This window comes from Phyllobates terribilis, unplaced genomic scaffold, assembly GCF_046119375.1.
Source record: "Phyllobates terribilis strain yellow unplaced genomic scaffold, ASM4611937v1 Scaffold_1__5_contigs__length_1240528914, whole genome shotgun sequence".
Classification (NCBI taxonomy): Eukaryota; Metazoa; Chordata; class Amphibia; order Anura; family Dendrobatidae; genus Phyllobates; species Phyllobates terribilis.
The window spans coordinates 417,379,306-417,401,350 of NW_027362761.1; the positions used below are offsets into that span (position 1 = coordinate 417,379,306).

At 49.9% G+C, this 22,045-nt stretch overlaps 1 protein-coding gene across 2 annotated transcripts in view; it reads left to right on the plus strand.

Moving 5' to 3' along the window:
• TRIM36 (tripartite motif containing 36) overlaps positions 1 to 22,045 on the plus strand; it is a 132,006-nt gene that overhangs the window by 58,265 nt on the left and 51,696 nt on the right. The window contains exon 1 of one of the 2 annotated variants that reach the window (XM_073677186.1): positions 16,595 to 16,885. The exons of the other annotated variant lie outside the window; for it this stretch is intronic. Coding sequence (XP_073533287.1) covers positions 16,847 to 16,885 — 39 coding nt within the window. The 5' untranslated portion in view covers positions 16,595 to 16,846. Of the gene's footprint in view, positions 1 to 16,594; positions 16,886 to 22,045 lie in introns of those variants that run through there. 2 annotated transcript variants of the gene reach the window in all.

The following is a 22,045-nucleotide window of genomic DNA, read 5'->3' on the forward strand; positions in this document are numbered from 1 at the left end:
TCTCAGTGTCTGCGGGATGAGAGGCTGGATGGCAGCGTTCTGCTGCGGTCCAGCCTGTCATCTCGATGTAGCTGAGCTGAAGCTGTCGTGGGAACCATGGAAAGGTAAGGATGAGGTTGCTTTATTATTTTTCTTTTATTGCAGGAGATCGTTGGCTTCAGCTGGAATGGGCGTGACGGTAAGTATGGTTTAATTTAGAACAATAAAGGATTGTGTCTTTATTTCAATTAAAGGACTTTATTCTGGGTGTTTGTGTTTTTTTTAACTTTGACTATGGGGTTAGTAATGGGGGTGTCTTATAGACGCCTCTCCATTACTAACCTGGGCTTGATGTCAGCTGGCATTATAAGCTGACATCAACCCCAACCCTATTACCCCCTGCCACCGCACCAGGGCAGCGTGGAAGAGCGAGGCTAAGTGCCAGAATTGGCGCATCCTATGAATGCGCCATTTCTGGGGCGGCTGACGGCTGGTGTTTCTAGCCTGGGAGGGGGCCAATATTCATGGCTCCCTTCCTGGGCTATTAATATCAGCCCCCAGCTGTCTGCCTAGCCTTTGCTAGCTATTAAATTAGGGGGGACCCCACGTCATTTTTTTTGGGGGGTCCCCCATTTTAATAGCTAGTAAAGGCTATGTATTCAGCTGGGGGCTGATATTAGTAGCCTGGGAAGCTCCGTGGGTATTACCCCCTTCCCAGGCTTCAAACATCTGCCCCAGCCGTCTGCTTAACCTCCGCTAGAGCCTAAAATTAAGGGGAACCCCACGCCAATTTTTTTAATAATAAATCCTTTGTTTTAATACTAAATGACAAGTACAGTAACCAACACTATCACTGTACTTCATATATATGTGACTGACATGTTTCTATCTATCTAATCTATGTGTGATGCTCTATTCTGTCTGTTATAAATTGTCGGGTACCGCTGCTGAATTGCCGGCCGGCTTTTTTAAAGAGACGGTGCATGAAAACACTATTATTTTTTTTGATAAATCCTTTACGCTAAATGACAAGTACAGTAAGCAGCACTGTCACTGTACTTCATATATATGTGACTGACATGTTTCTATCTATCTAATCTATGTGTGATTCTCTATTCTTTCTATTCTAAATTGTCGGGTACCGCTGCTGAATTGCCGGCCGGCTTTTTTAAAGAGACGGTGCATGAAAACACTATTATTTTTTTTGATAAATCCTTTACGCTAAATGACAAGTACAGTAAGCAGCACTTTCACTGTACTTCGTATATATGTGGCTGACATGTTTATATCTATCTAATCTATGTGTGAAGCTCTATTCTTTCGGTTCTAAATTGTCGGGTACCGGTGTATGCCGCTGCTGAATTGCCGGCTTTTCATGTTTCACTGTTGGCACTGTTCCCATCGATTTGGGCAATCACTGTAATGCCACAACCACCATGGCTGTGGCATTACAGTGAGTGGCAGACAATCCCTGCATGATTGGTGCTCTAAATAGCGCCAGACATGCAGGACACGCTTTTGGTGCACGAACAGTTATCGAACATAACCTCGAACAGCCGAATTTTTTGCAAATCGTTCGGGTTCGTCGAACAACTCGAACACCGCCCAAAACAGCTCGAATTTGAGATTGGCGAACAGTTCTAGTCGAACACCGCTCATCTCTAGTTCCGAACACTCAGGGCCAGGTTTCTCAAGAAAAGAGGTGTGAAATGAGCGAACCAATCTGGGAGCGTTCACCTCTGATGCTGAAACCCACATCCTCTCCTCTGGACCATAGCCTTTCCAGTGCACCAAGTATTGTAGAGAACGACGTTGGAGACGAGAATCTACAATCCTCGAAATCTGGAACTCCAGATTACCATCAACCATTACTGGGGGCGATGGTAGAGGTGAGGGCTCAAGAGGTTCCACATATTTTTTAAGTAAGGACCTATGGAACACGTTGTGGACTTTAACCACTTCATGACATGCGCCGTACATGTACAGCGCATGTCGTGTCCCCCCCCCCCGTGGTGCGGGCTTTGGCGTTGAGCCCACAGTTTTCCGGGCACATGTCAGTTGATTCTTACAGCTGACATGTGCCCGCAACAGCCGCGGGTGGAATCGCGATCCACCCGCAGCTGTTAACTAGTTAAATGCCGCTGTCAAACTCTGACAGCCGCATTTAACCCGTTGTTGGCTCCGCCCATCGGCAACCCCGTCACGTGATTGTGGGTCACCGATGGGTTGGCACAGTTCTCATGGCAGTAATCTCCCCATTTAATAATCTCCCCGGTTCGCCAATCCACCAACGTCAGCACCCTGTACGTATGGCCGTCAGCACCCTGTACGTATGGCCGTCAGCACCCTGTATGTATGGCGGTCAGCACCCTATACGTATGGCGGTCAGCACCCTATACGTATGGCCGTCAGCACCCTATACGTATGGCGGTCAGCACACTATACGTATGGCGGTCAGCACACTATACGTATGTCCGTCAGCACCCTATACGTATGGCCGTCAGCACACTATACGTATGGCGGTCAGCACACTATACATATGTCCGTCAGCACCCTGTACGTATGGCCGTCAGCACACTATACGTATGGCCGTCAGCACACTATACGTATGGCCGTCAGCACACTATACGTATGGCCGTCAGCACACTATACGTATGGCCGTCAGCACACTATACGTATGGCCGTCAGCTTCCTACATGTATGGACGTCAGCACCCTATACGTATGGCCGTCAGCTTCCTATACGTATGGCCGTCAGCACACTATACGTATGGCCGTCAGCACACTATACGTATGGCCGTCAGCACACTATACGTATGGCCGTCAGCACACTATACGTATGGCCGTCAGCACACTATACGTATGGCCGTCAGCATACTATACGTATGGCCGTCAGCACCCTATACGTATGGCCGTCAGCACCCTATACGTATGGCCGTCAGCACCCTATACGTATGGCCGTCAGCACCCTATACGTATGGCCGTCAGCACCCTATACGTATGGCCGTCAGCTTCCTATACGTATGGCCGTCAGCTTCCTATACGTATGGCCGTCAGCTTCCTATACGTATGGCCGTCAGCTTCCTATACGTATGGCCGTCAGCTTCCTATACGTATGGCCGTCAGCTTCCTATACGTATGGCCGTCAGCATCCTATACGTATGGCCGTCAGCATCCTATACGTATGGCCGTCAGCATCCTATACGTATGGCCGTCAGCTTCCTATACGTATGGCCGTCAGCTTCCTATACGTATGGCCGTCAGCTTCCTATACGTATGGCCGTCAGCTTCCTATACGTATGGCCGTCAGCTTCCTATACGTATGGCCGTCAGCATCCTATACGTATGGCCGTCAGCATCCTATACGTATGGCCGTCAGCTTCCTATACGTATGGCCGTCAGCTTCCTATACGTATGGCCGTCAGCATCCTATACGTATGGCCGTCAGCTTCCTATACGTATGGCCGTCAGCTTCCTATACGTATGCCGTCAGCTTCCTATACGTATGGCCGTCAGCTTCCTATACGTATGGCCGTCAGCATCCTATACGTATGGCCGTCAGCATCCTATACGTATGGCCGTCAGCTTCCTATACGTATGGCCGTCAGCATCCTATACGTATGGCCGTCAGCTTCCTATACGTATGGCCGTCAGCTTCCTATACGTATGGCCGTCAGCTTCCTATACGTATGGCCGTCAGCTTCCTATACGTATGGCCGTCAGCATCCTATACGTATGGCCGTCAGCATCCTATACGTATGGCCGTCAGCATCCTATACGTATGGCCGTCAGCATCCTATACGTATGGCCGTCAGCTTCCTATACGTATGGCCGTCAGCTTCCTATACGTATGGCCGTCAGCTTCCTATACGTATGGCCGTCAGCTTCCTATACGTATGGCCGTCAGCATCCTATACGTATGGCCGTCAGCTTCCTATACGTATGGCCGTCAGCTTCCTATACGTATGGCCGTCAGCTTCCTATACGTATGGCCGTCAGCTTCCTATACGTATGGCCGTCAGCATCCTATACGTATGGCCGTCAGCATCCTATACGTATGGCCGTCAGCTTCCTATACGTATGGCCGTCAGCTTCCTATACGTATGGCCGTCAGCTTCCTATACGTATGGCCGTCAGCTTCCTATACGTATGGCCGTCAGCATCCTATACGTATGGCCGTCAGCTTCCTATACGTATGGCCGTCAGCATCCTATACGTATGGCCGTCAGCTTCCTATACGTATGGCCGTCAGCTTCCTATACGTATGGCCGTCAGCATCCTATACGTATGGCCGTCAGCTTCCTATACGTATGGCCGTCAGCATCCTATACGTATGGCCGTCAGCTTCCTATACGTATGGCCGTCAGCTTCCTATACGTATGGCCGTCAGCTTCCTATACGTATGGCCGTCAGCATCCTATACGTATGGCCGTCAGCTTCCTATACGTATGGCCGTCAGCATCCTATACGTATGGCCGTCAGCTTCCTATACGTATGGCCGTCAGCATCCTATACGTATGGCCGTCAGCATCCTATACGTATGGCCGTCAGCTTCCTATACGTATGGCCGTCAGCTTCCTATACGTATGGCCGTCAGCATCCTATACGTATGGCCGTCAGCATCCTATACGTATGGCCGTCAGCATCCTATACGTATGGCCGTCAGCATCCTATACGTATGGCCGTCAGCTTCCTATACGTATGGCCGTCAGCATCCTATATGTATGGCCGTCAGCATCCTATATGTATGGCCGTCAGCTTCCTATATGTATGGCCGTCAGCTTCCTATATGTATGGCCGTCAGCTTCCTATATGTATGGCCGTCAGCTTCCTATATGTATGGCCGTCAGCATCCTATATGTATGGCCGTCAGCATCCTATATGTATGGCCGTCAGCTTCCTATATGTATGGCCGTCAGCTTCCTATATGTATGGCCGTCAGCATCCTATATGTATGGCCGTCAGCTTCCTATATGTATGGCCGTCAGCATCCTATATGTATGGCCGTCAGCTTCCTATATGTATGGCCGTCAGCTTCCTATATGTATGGCCGTCAGCTTCCTATATGTATGGCCGTCAGCTTCCTATATGTATGGCCGTCAGCATCCTATATGTATGGCCGTCAGCTTCCTATATGTATGGCCGTCAGCATCCTATATGTATGGCCGTCAGCTTCCTATATGTATGGCCGTCAGCATCCTATATGTATGTGACGCGCCCCCTGGGCCAGTGTTGTTGGGGATACCCGGAGCCGGATCAGATGGGGGTTGTAGTCTCCGAGTGGCTGTGACCCGGTCCGTGCCCAGGGTGTCAAGCTCAGTGTGTGGCAGTCCTTATGATGTTACTAGATGTTCTTTTGTGTCGACTACGCCACCCGTTGAATTGCGGTCAATACGGCCGCCGCTGCAGCAGGGTCCACTGAGGCTGGTGATGTGTGTGCAGCTTAGGTAGTATAACCCCCAACGGGAGGGGTATAGCCTCAGGGGGTCAGCCGTGGAGGATGGTGGTTGTGAAGGTGCAGCAAGGAGACTCAGAGACATAAAATGCAGTTCCAGGGTTTTACTTACTGGTGTTGCTCGGGTCACTGTGTACAGCAGTGACCACCCAAGCCGTGCTGCGTCCACCAGGTCCTGGACTCGGTCAACTCCCAGGCAACTCCGGAGTGTGGTCCTGAGCTCCTTTCTGTCTCTCCCTTCTTCTGGCCGTTCCCACCAGGGATCCACCTAAGTCCGGCTCCCTCGGGCCTCTTGTTGGTCAAGCCTCATCTGGGCTCCCTGACCCTATTCTTGGTCTGCCTTCCGGGTGGATTTAGTGGGTGATCGTGGCAGATCCTGCCCACGACCTCCGGTTCCTGGCTAAGGTGTGCTGTAGCCTCTGCCAGCTTGGGATCCGGTACCCTGTTGCCGACCCTTCACCCTTTTGTCCTTATTTTGGGATCTTGGGGTCCCCTCTGCGCCTCTGGGTCTCTCTCTCTTCTCCTCTGCTTCTCAGGCTCTCAGACAGACTGACGTCTCACAGACTGACTGTGGCTGACTGACGTCTCACAGACTGACCCTGATCTAAGATGGTGCCCACCTTAAATACTCCCTCTATGTGTGAGCTCAGGTGACCAGCACCCAATGAGCTCCTAGCTTTACCCAGGCTGCTCCCCCTATCTGCCCCTACACTACTGGGATGTTCCACCCCCCTCCCACTCCAGCCAGGAACAGACACTGTCGTACCTGCACATTTCTCTAGTGGGAGTACCATCGGTCTGTTCCCCGGAAATGGGATGTGTGTAGTGCATGCAGCCTACTAGCTCAGTTCCACACTCCATCCTTACCCGGGAGTGGAATATCACACCTCTGGCTGAGGTGCAATACCCCTGTAGCAGCCGAATCCTCAGGGTGCTACATTCCCCCCTGGTAAATCACAGCACGTCCTCGGGCTGTAAAATATAAACATCCAAAACATACAATTTTTTTTCATAAACATAAACATAGAAAATATCATATATATCATCAGCAATAAACTTTTCATATATAACATTCTTGTTTCTGGTTCCTCCGGTCACGGTGCAACTTGTGACCGGGTAAAGTGCGACAGTCTCTCTTGGAATAAAACAGTTCTCTATAAAACCGGTAGGGGGCGCTTTAGGAAGCGCAACTATATACAAGGGGAATATGGCCGCTCTCAGTCCTCGGCCAGGTATTAGGAACTAGGGACACACGGGCATCAGTTCAATTGGCTGGTCCCAACGGGGACTATATTTTAACTAGAACAGTTCTTATACCCTGACGGGTAACTATGTACAGTCTCTCTCTACCGTACTTCAACGACGGCGTCCTCCTGCTCCTTCTTTAGATTCTTCAGACCCGTCCGGGTCCTCTTGCTCCTCCTCACACCGCAGCTCCTCCTCCGTCAGGCGATGCACATGGAGGGCGTAGGGTCCTTTGGCACACTTGTGCCGGGTGAAGGTGACCTCATGGCCCAGGTAAAGGTCACGACCTCTGTGTCCCTCCGGCAGATGGCTTTCTACGTCTCTGCGGGTGACAAAGACGTCGCCGGGGGTGTGATGATCCCTGATGAAACCCCAACCGTGCTGCAGTTGGAATTTAATTACAGTCCCGGTGGCACGGGGACCGTGGGCTGCACGGGGGTTCCTCCGGGTCCGGCTCTTCTGATCCGCGCTCCTTATCTGCGCTTGCTGTTCCCGGACCCGCCTCTCTCTCCGCTCCCTCTCGAAGACCTCGAGCTGCTGCCGGCAGCACTCTGCACGCTCTGCTGCGGCCGCCCGAGTCGCCTGAGTGAACCCCATGAGGTCTTCTCCAGTGGGGTCCCACTCGAACTGTGCCTCCTCCAGCGGGGGCGAGGTCCTCTTTACAGGCTTCGGAGCCGGAATCAGGGGCTCGTCTAGGGGTCTCTCTTTCCGGAGTCGGGGATGGTGAAACTCCGGTGGCCATATAAAGGGCTGCCCATCCGGGCACGTATGCTGGGCAAATAGATTTTCACCCAGGTGCGGCACTCTAGATGTTGAGGGCGCGTTGATGGTAGCGGCGCCCGGGTCGACCAGGCCTTGCGACCAGGCTTGGGGCACCCTAAAGGCAAAGGGCACCGTAAGAACGGCGGCGCCCTGGGTTACTCGGCCCTGCGACCAGGCCGGTGGCTCCGCGGAGGTAGGGGGCGCTGTTGGAATTGCGGCGCCCGGAGGTACTAGGCCTTGCGACCAGGCCGATGGTATTTCCTGTTTGGCCACGCTCGAGGTCGAGGCGTGTGACGTCACAGGGGTCGCGGCCGCGGTTTCCGGTTGAGGCCTAGTCGGCGGCGGTGACGATGCAGCGACGGGCACGGCAGGGGGAATTTCGGGCTCTGCGACGGGGAGCTGGGGCAGGCACGCGGTTTCCCGGCTCGGGGTAGAGACGTCCCCTTTACCTGCCTCCGTCCGTTCGGCTCCCTTCTCGGCGCCGTCTCCGGCCTTGAGTCCTCCTGCACCATCCTCAGAGGCGGTCTGTCTCCTCGTCTCGGGTGGCGTGCTCCGCTGACGGGTTTCGGTCTGCTGGGCCATCTCTCGGCTCCACTCCGCCAACGTCTCTCGCTGCACCCGGGCCATCCTCCGTGCGAGGCCCTTCAGCGCGGTCTGTGCACGCTCCCGGTCTCGGGGGAGCTGTGCTAGGATCTCCAGCAGGCCTTCTGGAGTGGCGACCTGCAACAGGCTCCTGACCACTGGATCGGTGCTGCCTGACTCTCCCTCCATCTCCGGGTAGGCTCTCTCTGGACTCTCTTCCAGACTGCTCCAGGCGACACCCATCTTTGTTCTCTTGTTCTGTCTCCGCCCACATCGAGGGTGGTCCCGGGGCAACTTCAGTTCCAGGGGCAGTTCTCTTACGCTGATGGACACTTCCAGCATCACAGTCTCTGTTGGTGGGCGCGGTTTCCGCTTTTGGCGCCATTCTTCGACCTGGCCCACGATGGGAGGTGGCCTCTTGCCACCCTCTGGCACGCCCATAATGGCGTCCGCTCCCCCAAGGCGGGAAATCTTTGGAAATGGCGGGAATCGTCTCCCAGTGGCGGGAAACTCCATGGATGGCGGGAAAAAGCTGCAAATGGCGGACAACCGGCGGGAAACGACCTGTGATGGGGTCCGTTGGCGGGGACCCTCCGGAACCGGCGGGAGACTTCTTTTTTGAGGTAACGGTGAACTTTTCTTCAGGCACGCAGTACCGGTTGTTGCGGGCACGTATCCTGCCGACTACGCCAAAGTTGACGCGCCCCCTGGGCCAGTGTTGTTGGGGATAACTGGAGCCGGATCAGATGGGGGTTGTAGTCTCCGAGTGGCTGTGACCCGGTCCGTGCCCAGGGTGTCAAGCTCAGTGTGTGCCAGTCCTTATGATGTTACTAGATGTTCTTTTGTGTCGACTAACGCCACCCGTTGAATTGCGGTCAATACGGCCGCCGCTGCAGCAGGGTCCACTGAGGCTGGTGATGTGTGTGCAGCTTAGGTAGTATAACCCCAACGGGAGGGGTATAGCCTCAGGGGGTCAGCCGTGGAGGATGGTGGTTGTGAAGGTGCAGCAAGGAGACTCAGAGACATAAATGCAGTTCCAGGGTTTTACTTACTGGTGTTGCTCGGGTCACTGTGTACAGCAGTGACCACCCAAGCCGTGCTGCGTCCACCAGGTCCTGGACTCGGTCAACTCCCAGGCAACTCCGGAGTGTGGTCCTGAGCTCCTTTCTGTCTCTCCCTTCTTCTGGCCGTTCCCACCAGGGATCCACCTAAGTTCCGGCTCCCTCGGGCCTCTTGTTGGTCAGCTCCTCTGGGCTCCCTGACCCTATTCTTGGTCTGCCTTCCGGGTGGATTTAGTGGGTGATCGTGGCAGATCCTGCCCACGACCTCCGGTTCCTGGCTAAGTGTGCTGTAGCCTCTGCCAGCTTGGGATCCGGTACCCTGTTGCCGACCCTTCACCCTTTTGTCCTTATTTTGGATCTTGGGGTCCCCTCTGCGCCTCTGGGTCTCTCTCTCTTCTCCTCTGCTTCTCAGGCTCTCAGACAGACTGACGTCTCACAGACTGACTGTGGCTGACTGACGTCTCACAGACTGACCCTGATCTAAGGATGGTGCCCACCTTAAATACTCCCTCTATGTGTGAGCTCAGGTGACCAGCACCCAATGAGCTCCTAGCTTTACCCAGGCTGCTCCCCCTATCTGCCCCTACACTACTGGGATGTTCCACCCCCTCCACTCCAGCCAGGAACACACACTCATCCTTACCCGGGAGTGGAATATCACACCTCTGCTGAGGGCAATACCCCTGTAGCAGCCGAATCCTCAGGGTGCTACATATGGCCGTCAGCATCCTATATGTATGGCCGTCAGCATCCTATATGTATGGCCGTCAGCTTCCTATATGTATGGCCGTCAGCATCCTATATGTATGGCCGTCAGCTTCCTATATGTATGGCCGTCAGCACCCTATATGTATGGCCGTCAGCATCCTATATGTATGGCCGTCAGCACCCTATATATGGCCGTCAGCATCCTATATGATGGCCTCAGCTTCCTATATGTATGGCCGTCAGCATCCTATATGTATGGCCGTCAGCTTCCTATTATGTATGGCCGTCAGCATCCTATATGTATGGCCGTCAGCTTCTATATGTATGGCCGTCAGCATCCTATATGTATGGCCGTCAGCATCCTATAGTATGGCCGTCAGCATCCTATATGTATGGCCGTCAGCATCCTATATGTATGGCCGTCAGCTTCCTATATGTATGGCCGTCAGCATCCTATATGTATGGCCGTCAGCTTCCTATATGTATGGCCGTCAGCATCCTATATGTATGGCCGTCAGCATCCTATATGTATGGCCGTCAGCATCCTATATGTATGGCCGTCAGCATCCTATATGTATGGCCGTCAGCTTCCTATATGTATGGCCGTCAGCATCCTATATGTATGGCCGTCAGCATCCTATATGTATGGCCGTCAGCACCCTATATGTATGGCCGTCAGCATCCTATATGTATGGCCGTCAGCACCCTATATGTATGGCCGTCAGCACCCTATATGTATGGCCGTCAGCATCCTATATGTTATGGCCGTCAGCTTCCTATATGTATGGCCGTCAGCATCCTATATGTATGGCCGTCAGCTTCCTATATGTATGGCCGTCAGCATCCTATATGTATGGGCCGTCAGCATTCCTATATGTATGGCCGTCAGCATCCCTATATGTATGGCCGTCAGCATCCTATATGTATGGCCGTCAGCATCCTATATGTATGGCCGTCAGCATCCTATATGTATGGCCGTCAGCATCCTATATGTATGGCCGTCAGCATCCTATATGTATGGCCGTCAGCATCCTATATGTATGGCCGTCAGCATCCTATATGTATGGCCGTCAGCTTCCTATATGTATGGCCGTCAGCTTCCTATATGTATGGCCGTCAGCATCCTATATGTATGGCCGTCAGCATCCTATATGTATGGCCGTCAGCATCCTATATGTATGGCCGTCAGCATCCTATATGTATGGCCGTCAGCATCCTATATGTATGGCCGTCAGCTTCCTATATGTATGGCCGTCAGCTTCCTATATGTATGGCCGTCAGCATCCTATATGTATGGCCGTCAGCATCCTATATGTATGGCCGTCAGCATCCTATATGTATGGCCGTCAGCATCCTATATGTATGGCCGTCAGCATCCTATATGTATGGCCGTCAGCATCCTATATGTATGGCCGTCAGCTTCCTATATGTATGGCCGTCAGCTTCCTATATGTATGGCCGTCAGCACCTATATGTATGGCCGTCAGCTCCTATATGTATGGCCGTCAGCATCCTATATGTATGGCCGTCAGCTTCCTATATGTATGGCCGTCAGCTTCCTATATGTATGGCCGTCAGCTTCCTATATGTATTGGCCGTCAGCATCCTATATGTATGGCCGTCAGCATCCTATATGTATGGCCGTCAGCATCCTATATGTATGGCCGTCAGCTTCCTATATGTATGGCCGTCAGCATCCTATATGTATGGCCGTCAGCTTCCTATATGTATGGCCGTCAGCATCCTATATGTATGGCCGTCAGCTTCCTATAGTATGGCCGTCAGCATCCTATATGTATGGCCGTCAGCATCCTATATGTATGGCCGTCAGCTTCCTATATGTATGGCCGTCAGCTTCCTATATGTATGGCCGTCAGCATCCTATATGTATGGCCGTCAGCTTCCTATATGTATGGCCGTCAGCATCCTATATGTATGGCCGTCAGCTTCCTATATGTATGGCCGTCAGCATCCTATATGTATGGCCGTCAGCTTCCTATATGTATGGCCGTCAGCTTCCTATATGTATGGCCGTCAGCTTCCTATATGTATGGCCGTCAGCATCCTATATGTATGGCCGTCAGCTTCCTATATGTATGGCCGTCAGCATTCCTATATGTATGGCCGTCAGCATCCTATATGTATGGCCCGTCAGCTTCCTATATGTATGGCCGTCAGCATCCTATATGTATGGCCGTCAGCTTCCTATATGTATGGCCGTCAGCTTCCTATATGTATGGCCGTCAGCTTCCTATATGTATGGCCGTCAGCATCCTATATGTATGGCCGTCAGCTTCCTATATGTATGGCCGTCAGCTTCCTATATGTATGGCCGTCAGCTTCCTATATGTATGGCCGTCAGCTTCCTATATGTATGGCCGTCAGCATCCTATATGTATGGCCGTCAGCATCCTATATGTATGGCCGTCAGCTTCCTATATGTATGGCCGTCAGCATCCTATATGTATGGCCGTCAGCTCCTATATGTATGGCCGTCAGCTTCCTATATGTATGGCCGTCAGCATCCTATATGTATGGCCGTCAGCATCCTATATGTATGGCCGTCAGCTTCCTATATGTATGGCCGTCAGCATCCTATATGTATGGCCGTCAGCACCTATATGTATGGCCGTCAGCTTCCTATATGTATGGCCGTCAGCATCCTATATGTATGGCCGTCAGCTTCCTATATGTATGGCCGTCAGCTTCCTATATGTATGGCCGTCAGCTTCCTATATGTATGGCCGTCAGCATCCTATATGTATGGCCGTCAGCTTCCTATATGTATGGCCGTCAGCATCCTATATGTATGGCCGTCAGCTTCCTATATGTATGGCCGTCAGCTTCCTATATGTATGGCCGTCAGCTTCCTATATGTATGGCCGTCAGCATCCTATATGTATGGCCGTCAGCTTCCTATATGTATGGCCGTCAGCTTCCTATATGTATGGCCGTCAGCATCCTATATGTATGGCCGTCAGCTTCCTATATGTATGGCCGTCAGCATCCTATATGTATGGCCGTCAGCTTCCTATATGTATGGCCGTCAGCTTCCTATATGTATGGCCGTCAGCATCCTATATGTATGGCCGTCAGCTTCCTATATGTATGGCCGTCAGCTTCCTATATGTATGGCCGTCAGCTTCCTATATGTATGGCCGTCAGCTTCCTATATGTATGGCCGTCAGCATCCTATATGTATGGCCGTCAGCTTCCTATATGTATGGCCGTCAGCTTCCTATATGTATGGCCGTCAGCTTCCTATATGTATGGCCGTCAGCTTCCTATATGTATGGCCGTCAGCATCCTATATGTATGGCCGTCAGCTTCCTATATGTATGGCCGTCAGCTTCCTATATGTATGGCCGTCAGCTTCCTATATGTATGGCCGTCAGCATCCTATATGTATGGCCGTCAGCTTCCTATATGTATGGCCGTCAGCATCCTATATGTATGGCCGTCAGCATCCTATATGTATGGCCGTCAGCTTCCTATATGTATGGCCGTCAGCATCCTATATGTATGGCCGTCAGCATCCTATATGTATGGCCGTCAGCATCCTATATGTATGGCCGTCAGCATCCTATATGTATGGCCGTCAGCATCCTATATGTATGGCCGTCAGCTTCCTATATGTATGGCCGTCAGCTTCCTATATGTATGGCCGTCAGCATCCTATATGTATGGCCGTCAGCTTCCTATATGTATGGCCGTCAGCTTCCTATATGTATGGCCGTCAGCACCCTATATGTATGGCCGTCAGCACCCTATATGTATGGCCGTCAGCTTCCTATATGTATGGCCGTCAGCTTCCTATATGTATGGCCGTCAGCATCCTATATGTATGGCCGTCAGCACCCTATATGTATGGCCGTCAGCTTCCTATATGTATGGCCGTCAGCATCCTATATGTATGGCCGTCAGCTTCCTATATGTATGGCCGTCAGCACCCTATATGTATGGCCGTCAGCACCCTATATGTATGGCCGTCAGCATCCTATATGTATGGCCGTCAGCATCCTATATGTATGGCCGTCAGCTTCCTATATGTATGGCCGTCAGCTTCCTATATGTATGGCCGTCAGCATCCTATATGTATGGCCGTCAGCATCCTATATGTATGGCCGTCAGCTTCCTATATGTATGGCCGTCAGCTTCCTATATGTATGGCCGTCAGCTTCCTATATGTATGGCCGTCAGCTTCCTATATGTATGGCCGTCAGCTTCCTATATGTATGGCCGTCAGCATCCTATATGTATGGCCGTCAGCACCCTATATGTATGGCCGTCAGCTTCCTATATGTATGGCCGTCAGCTTCCTATATGTATGGCCGTCAGCATCCTATATGTATGGCCGTCAGCACCCTATATGTATGGCCGTCAGCTTCCTATATGTATGGCCGTCAGCATCCTATATGTATGGCCGTCAGCTTCCTATATGTATGGCCGTCAGCACCCTATATGTATGGCCGTCAGCATCCTATATGTATGGCCGTCAGCTTCCTATATGTATGGCCGTCAGCTTCCTATATGTATGGCCGTCAGCATCCTATATGTATGGCCGTCAGCATCCTATATGTATGGCCGTCAGCTTCCTATATGTATGGCCGTCAGCTTCCTATATGTATGGCCGTCAGCATCCTATATGTATGGCCGTCAGCATCCTATATGTATGGCCGTCAGCATCCTATATGTATGGCCGTCAGCTTCCTATATGTATGGCCGTCAGCTTCCTATATGTATGGCCGTCAGCTTCCTATATGTATGGCCGTCAGCATCCTATATGTATGGCCGTCAGCATCCTATATGTATGGCCGTCAGCTTCCTATATGTATGGCCGTCAGCTTCCTATATGTATGGCCGTCAGCTTCCTATATGTATGGCCGTCAGCATCCTATATGTATGGCCGTCAGCTTCCTATATGTATGGCCGTCAGCTTCCTATATGTATGGCCGTCAGCTTCCTATATGTATGGCCGTCAGCATCCTATATGTATGGCCGTCAGCTTCCTATATGTATGGCCGTCAGCTTCCTATATGTATGGCCGTCAGCTTCCTATATGTATGGCCGTCAGCTTCCTATATGTATGGCCGTCAGCATCCTATATGTATGGCCGTCAGCTTCCTATATGTATGGCCGTCAGCTTCCTATATGTATGGCCGTCAGCTTCCTATATGTATGGCCGTCAGCTTCCTATATGTATGGCCGTCAGCTTCCTATATGTATGGCCGTCAGCTTCCTATATGTATGGCCGTCAGCATCCTATATGTATGGCCGTCAGCTTCCTATATGTATGGCCGTCAGCATCCTATATGTATGGCCGTCAGCATCCTATATGTATGGCCGTCAGCTTCCTATATGTATGGCCGTCAGCATCCTATATGTATGGCCGTCAGCATCCTATATGTATGGCCGTCAGCATCCTATATGTATGGCCGTCAGCATCCTATATGTATGGCCGTCAGCATCCTATATGTATGGCCGTCAGCTTCCTATATGTATGGCCGTCAGCTTCCTATATGTATGGCCGTCAGCATCCTATATGTATGGCCGTCAGCTTCCTATATGTATGGCCGTCAGCTTCCTATATGTATGGCCGTCAGCATCCTATATGTATGGCCGTCAGCACCCTATATGTATGGCCGTCAGCTTCCTATATGTATGGCCGTCAGCTTCCTATATGTATGGCCGTCAGCATCCTATATGTATGGCCGTCAGCACCCTATATGTATGGCCGTCAGCTTCCTATATGTATGGCCGTCAGCATCCTATATGTATGGCCGTCAGCTTCCTATATGTATGGCCGTCAGCATCCTATATGTATGGCCGTCAGCATCCTATATGTATGGCCGTCAGCTTCCTATATGTATGGCCGTCAGCTTCCTATATGTATGGCCGTCAGCTTCCTATATGTATGGCCGTCAGCTTCCTATATGTATGGCCGTCAGCATCCTATATGTATGGCCGTCAGCATCCTATATGTATGGCCGTCAGCTTCCTATATGTATGGCCGTCAGCTTCCTATATGTATGGCCGTCAGCTTCCTATATGTATGGCCGTCAGCTTCCTATATGTATGGCCGTCAGCATCCTATATGTATGGCCGTCAGCTTCCTATATGTATGGCCGTCAGCTTCCTATATGTATGGCCGTCAGCTTCCTATATGTATGGCCGTCAGCACACTATACGTATGGCCGTCAGCATCCTATATGTATGGCCGTCAGCTTCCTATATGTATGGCCGTCAGCTTCCTATATGTATGGCCGTCAGCATCCTATATGTATGGCCGTCAGCTTCCTATATGTATGGCCGTCAGCTTCCTATATGTATGGCCGTCAGCATCCTATATGTATGGCCGTCAGCTTCCTATATGTATGGCCGTCAGCACCCTATATGTATGGCCGTCAGCTTCCTATATGTATGGCCGTCAGCACACTATACGTATGGCCGTCAGCTTCCTATATGTATGGCTGGAGTTTCTGCAGAGTGGGAGGTTTACAGACACTAATATTTGCACATTGAGTGTTATATACAGGTCAGCTGTATAGTGTACAGGGGTCACACCACGGTAAATGAAGGCATGTATTTACAGGCACATAACGGATAGCTCTACCTACATGCTGACCCTGCTGACCTTCTGCCGCTCATAACCACGTGACTTCCCCGCTCCGCCGGCGACTACACAAAACCGTTATTACCGGCCTCTGATGCCGGTTCAGGGAGTCTTCTACAACCCCGCCCAAGCCACGAGGCCTCAGAAACGCCCCCTTATTTAATTATCCAATTGTATCGTTGCCATTCAGTATTCCACGCCCATTATGTAGATGAGGGAGGCTTCCGGGCAGCGTTGGACACTGGGCAGTCATACAGCGCGGTGTCCGTGCAGGGTACAGACGTGTCCCGGTTATCGCTCGTGTGCCGCGCTTTACGTATTACAGTGGCCGCTGCTCGCTCATTGTTGGGTCACAATCGGTGCATAGAACGCCGGCCTCTGGAAGTTCCTGACCGCGCCCTTTTCTGTATCTGCGGCTCAACGTGCGGTGACCTCTCCGAGGATGGAGAACGAGCCGGTGCCGGAGGCTGGGGACAGCAAAGTAGGTGACCATGGGAGCTGTGTGTGTGGGCTGAGACGTGGCGTGGGGAGCCGACACTCTGTGATGGGGAACTTGGGTGCCGCGGTCAATGCACGGCGGGTGCGGTGTTCTCGTCTATCAGATCCGCCAGTGTCTGGAGGCTGCGGGGATCCCCGGTACCGGCCGGGAAGTTCTAGTGTCCGCTCCACTGTCCGCCGCTTGTGCAGGGAATGACTGATGTCACTATGTGCGGATTGCATGGCTGCCATATGGGGCTCACGGTATGTGATCCTGCAGGTCCGTGGGTCTGACCGGGACATGCAGATTCACTTATAGCGCCATCCTATTCCGCAGCGCTGTCCTCATTGGGGCTCCGCGATCAGTATGTCTGTGCAGTGTGTGTATGTCCAGGTCAGCCCCGCACAGACATGAGATGTATAATGTGCTGCCCACCTGGACCCATGGAGCAGACACTATCTATAGTAACATGTACTTGCTGATCAACTTGTAGATCCATCTCTATATTCTTAAGCTGTTTTTCTTTTATGGAGGGAGTGTGTATTAGAAACCTTTTATCCTTGATTGGCAACTGTATTGCAGATTTGTATTATTGACTAAAGGGCCATTTCCACCAAGGCCGTGAAGTTGGAGTCTATATAAAATGGTCTGACTCTGACGCCTAAAATATATAATAAATTGGGTTCATTAGTACAATGCAGGATGTGCTGTAAATTTGTTTCATAAGAATCTGGGAAAGTTATGAAATGTCCTATAAATGTCTGTTCTATTACTGATCTAAGGATTTAGGCTTTTAGTTGAGATGAATCTGTGCTGCACTTTATGTACACGCTCAGTAGTGAGGCCGGGCTGTGGAGTCAGGGGTCAGGGACACTGAGGAGTCGGTGGTTTGGCTTACCGGCTCCACAGGCCTGATTTCCACCTGCTGTATGTGGGTTGGCCGATGGTCACACAGGGCGATGTGTTGCTGATAGCAATGATGTGACGGATGCTCATCTGAGTCTTACGTTTTGTCTTTTTTAGAACTTCCTACCAACAGGTGTAAAATCTTAATAGAAAAAAAACTTAAGTACAATAAAAAACTTCACATTGTGATACCATGTTAGCCTGAAATACTGAACCACAAACACTTAACACCAGCATGTAATAGCAGCACTTTTTTTTTTTTTTTGGTCACTTCATTGCTATGACTGACGAGGTGATCACACTGCGGCATGCAATGTGATGTGCATGGCTCACCAAAATCTAAACCTGTTGGGCAAGGAAGTCACCCACTGCTCTGCCACCATAGACTGCAATGTGTGAACCTGTCACTTCCTTGTGACCAGTCTGATTTTACACTTTTTTTTTTTTTCATTGCTAAATTACTACCTTTAAGTCACACAGCCCACTGTTACACAAATTGTGTAGATTTTTTTTTTTTCTTGTGTGACCTGCCTGAGATTTGATCTCATAACTATAGGCTATTTCTTGTGATCACTGTTACTGCAGGGATGTATAACTGGGGGTCCGGTGCCCTGGAGGAGTGGTGGGCACACTAGGATAATCCTCTGTGTTAACTTGTGCCAATGGTTTGTTGATCTCATGAATATAATTTTCGCTGTGAGGAGTCTTCTGCATTAGTGGCACTTGTACAGCCTCACCCATACATGTAGTATTAGTAATGGACACTTTGCACCATCATCATCAGAGTCTGCAGCAAAACAAGGCGTCTCCTGGTCCCAGCAGCTTCTCAGCTGTCAATTATATACAAAACCAGTTCATGTCCAGTTTCATCTTTGCTGCATCATTACTGGTGTGTTCCAGGGAGTGGAGCAGTCTCTGGAGAACCTATTTCTTTGGCTCTTGTATAGGACTGTATTTTGGGTCACTAATATTGCACCCTTAGGCCTGTACCTCTGTGCCTCCCAGTCTTCTAAAGGTTTCAGCTTCACTTGCTTTATTATACAGGTACTATCGCATTAGAAGGATCCCACCAGGGGACCCTCATGTCTTGTATAATGCCATATGTTGCTGTATAGGGTCCGGGCATGCAGAAGTGCTGTGTACAATAAACCTAAACATGGTTGTAGGGTTTTTTTTTTTTTTTTGTAGAAGCTTGTACCTGAAAATCAGTTTCAGCAAGCCCCATCTAGACTTGTGACAGTTGCACAAATCTGCCACATGTGAATATATCCTAAAGAACTCCTTTACAGCATTGGCTAAATCACATCCAGTATCCCCAATTCAGTATTGGTTTTGTTTTTTTCTTTTGGTCTTGCAGTACTATTTGCTTTTTTTTTTTTTTTTTGCATCAAATTCTGCAAAATGGCACAATTCATGAATTAAACGCAAAGTAAAAAAAAAATGTTTGGTCTTATTCTGATTTTGTGACTTGGTGCACAGAAGTCACACATTTTGCAAAAAAAGTCACTAAAATACTATTGTACTCCAATAATACACGAAGGTGCAAAACATGAAACTGGACCATTGTGTCTTCAGCAATAAAGCAATCCTCCATCCGGACACTGAAAAGTGGCTCTATATTTACATAGTTGCTCTTCCTGATGCCCTCCGGTTGCCTCCTGCAGGCTCTGCTTACATGGGCATTTGGGTCCACTTGCATCCAAGATGGTCACCACAGTGGTAAGTCTGAACAATGGGTCCACAGGGCAGCTGTACTTCAGACCTACCCCTGCTCCTTGATTCCACATTAGCTGCTATCTTTGATGCAGCAGAATCAGTATGCCTGTGTAGGCACAGGAGTATATGGAAGGCAAACCGAGGGCACCAGGTAGGGTGACTATATTACAAATCATAATCCCTTTCAGTGCCATGCTTGGGGCGCTTTAAAGTCAGTTGAAGTATGTAAAGGTTATATTTTACTGCAGCTCTATGTATAATGGGTCACGGTCAGCCTACGGCATCCATTCTGTTGTCTCCTCATCCCCTTTGTGGTAAAGGACGCTGTCCTGATGGTTCACCGTAGATTCTTACCAAAGGATGTCGTGAAATCTCTACCATCCATACGTCCCAGTAACCACAACCCTGCACACGTTGGCAGTCATACCATGAAGGTCATTTGTTATTGCATACATCTATCTCAGAAGGGTAAGGGATGATTTAAATAATACAATTCTAGTGATATCTCCTCTTTGGGGTTTATTTGGTCTTATTGCTTTCCAGGAAAACTTGGGAGACTTGACTATTAGAAAACCAAATTTTTCATTGTGCATTCTTGGCATGGCCAAGAGTTTGGTGCACCATTACACCTCAATCGAAAATTGTGGCCCTTCCCTCCCGACTTGATTGACAGTGCTTGCTTCCCAGAGCGAGCAATGTCTGAATGCTGGTGAATGCGCTCTCATGTGTTCTTCTGCTGCTTCTCGCTGTACTAATAGACCAAGAAACACAGCGAGTGGTGTCAGAAGAAAGGAGATGAGGGGACTGCGTTGTGCTGTCAGTTTGGGATGCGGTCAATTAGAAGTGGGAGAAAGCCCCCAATATGCAAGGGAGGAGGTGTAACAGTGCACCGAAACCTCCTCACCGCTTAAGAGTTCATTTTCCCAGGCACTGCACCACAGGTACTGTGCTAGTATGGTTCTCACAGGGGCTAATTCTTCTACCGTACTGCATAGCCCATTTAAATTGTATTTTGGTGATGACAGACTCACTTTAACTCTAAAACGCTGCAGTGTATAAGAGAGGAACCTACTTTAAAAGCTGTTGGGGACTAAGCTGCACGGGACACTAGTCGGATAGGCAGTCCCCTTCTGCTGCCAGTGAAAAGTCTCTTCCCTATTCACACCACAGGCAGAGACCTAGCACTCATGGGGAGCGGATCGGTAGGAGAAGCCGGGGACTTGCATCTTTGACTAGTCATGTATAGAGCTAGGTCCCCGTTGGCTTATATAAGGAGTCTGTCAGCAGAAAATGACTGTTCAAACCAAGCACAGTAGCTCAGTGCACCTTCCCACCTACTTGTTTTGCATCAATCTTCCCTGATTAACAGCTTTAGATAGACTGGAAAACCAGTAGGTGGGAACAGTTTGGCCACGATATGGAGCATCGGTCATCTTGGTTGTTGTGAATTGTCATTTAGTGCTGACAGACTCCTGTAAACCCTTTGGAACTGAATTTCTACACTGATTTCTAATTAAATGTGGTCTGATTGGTATTAAAGACAAACCCTTGCACTGTTCATACATTTTTATTGAAGAACAGCTGCAATGCAGGGAAAAAAATGAACCCTTTTATCAAAGAAGCGCTCCCATGTTGGTGTCCCCACCCCTCTTAACGTCTCTGTGTTAATATACTCATCTACTGCAGTATTTTAAGGGATCCAGCGTCGTTCTGCTTCTCTTCACGGTCATATTACCGCTCTTCATACACGCCTGATCACACCACGCTCTGTGATTCGCAAGTGGCTTTTACGATGTAACAACGAGGGTCCACACATTGCGTGAGCATAAGGTTTTTTTACTCAGTGAGGTCTGAATTGCGGTGAATGTCACTGAGAAGAGGAGCAGAATGCTAATTCCAGGAGAAGGTGGCATTAGGGCAGTATATTAATATACAGTGCTGGCCAAAAGTATTGGCACCCCTGCAATTCTGTCAGACAATACTCAGTTTCTTCCTGAAAATGATTGCAATCACAAATTCTTTGGTATTATTCTCTTCATTTAATTTGCTTGCAAGGAAAAAACACAAAAGAGAATGAAGCAAAAATCAAATCATTGATCATTTCACACACAACTCCAAAAAAGGGCCGGACAAAAGTATTGGCACCCTCAGCCTAATACTTGGTTGCACAACCTTTAGCCAAAATAACTGCGAACAACCGCTTCCGGTAACCATCAATAAGTTTCTTACAATGCTCTGCTGGAATTGTAGACCATTCTTCTTTGGCAAACTGCTCCAGGTACCTGATATTTGAAGGGTGCCTTCTCCAAACTGCCATTTTGAGATCTCTCCACAGGTGTTCTATGGGATTCAGGTCTGGACTCATTGCTGGCCACCTTAGAAGTCTCCAGTGCTTTCTCTAAAACTATTTTATAGTGCTTTTGGAAGTGTGTTTTGGGTCATTGTCCTGCTGGAAGACCCATGACCTCTGAAGGAGACCCAGCTTTCTCACACTGGGTCCTACATTATGCTGCAAAATTTGTTGGTAGTCTTCAGACTTCA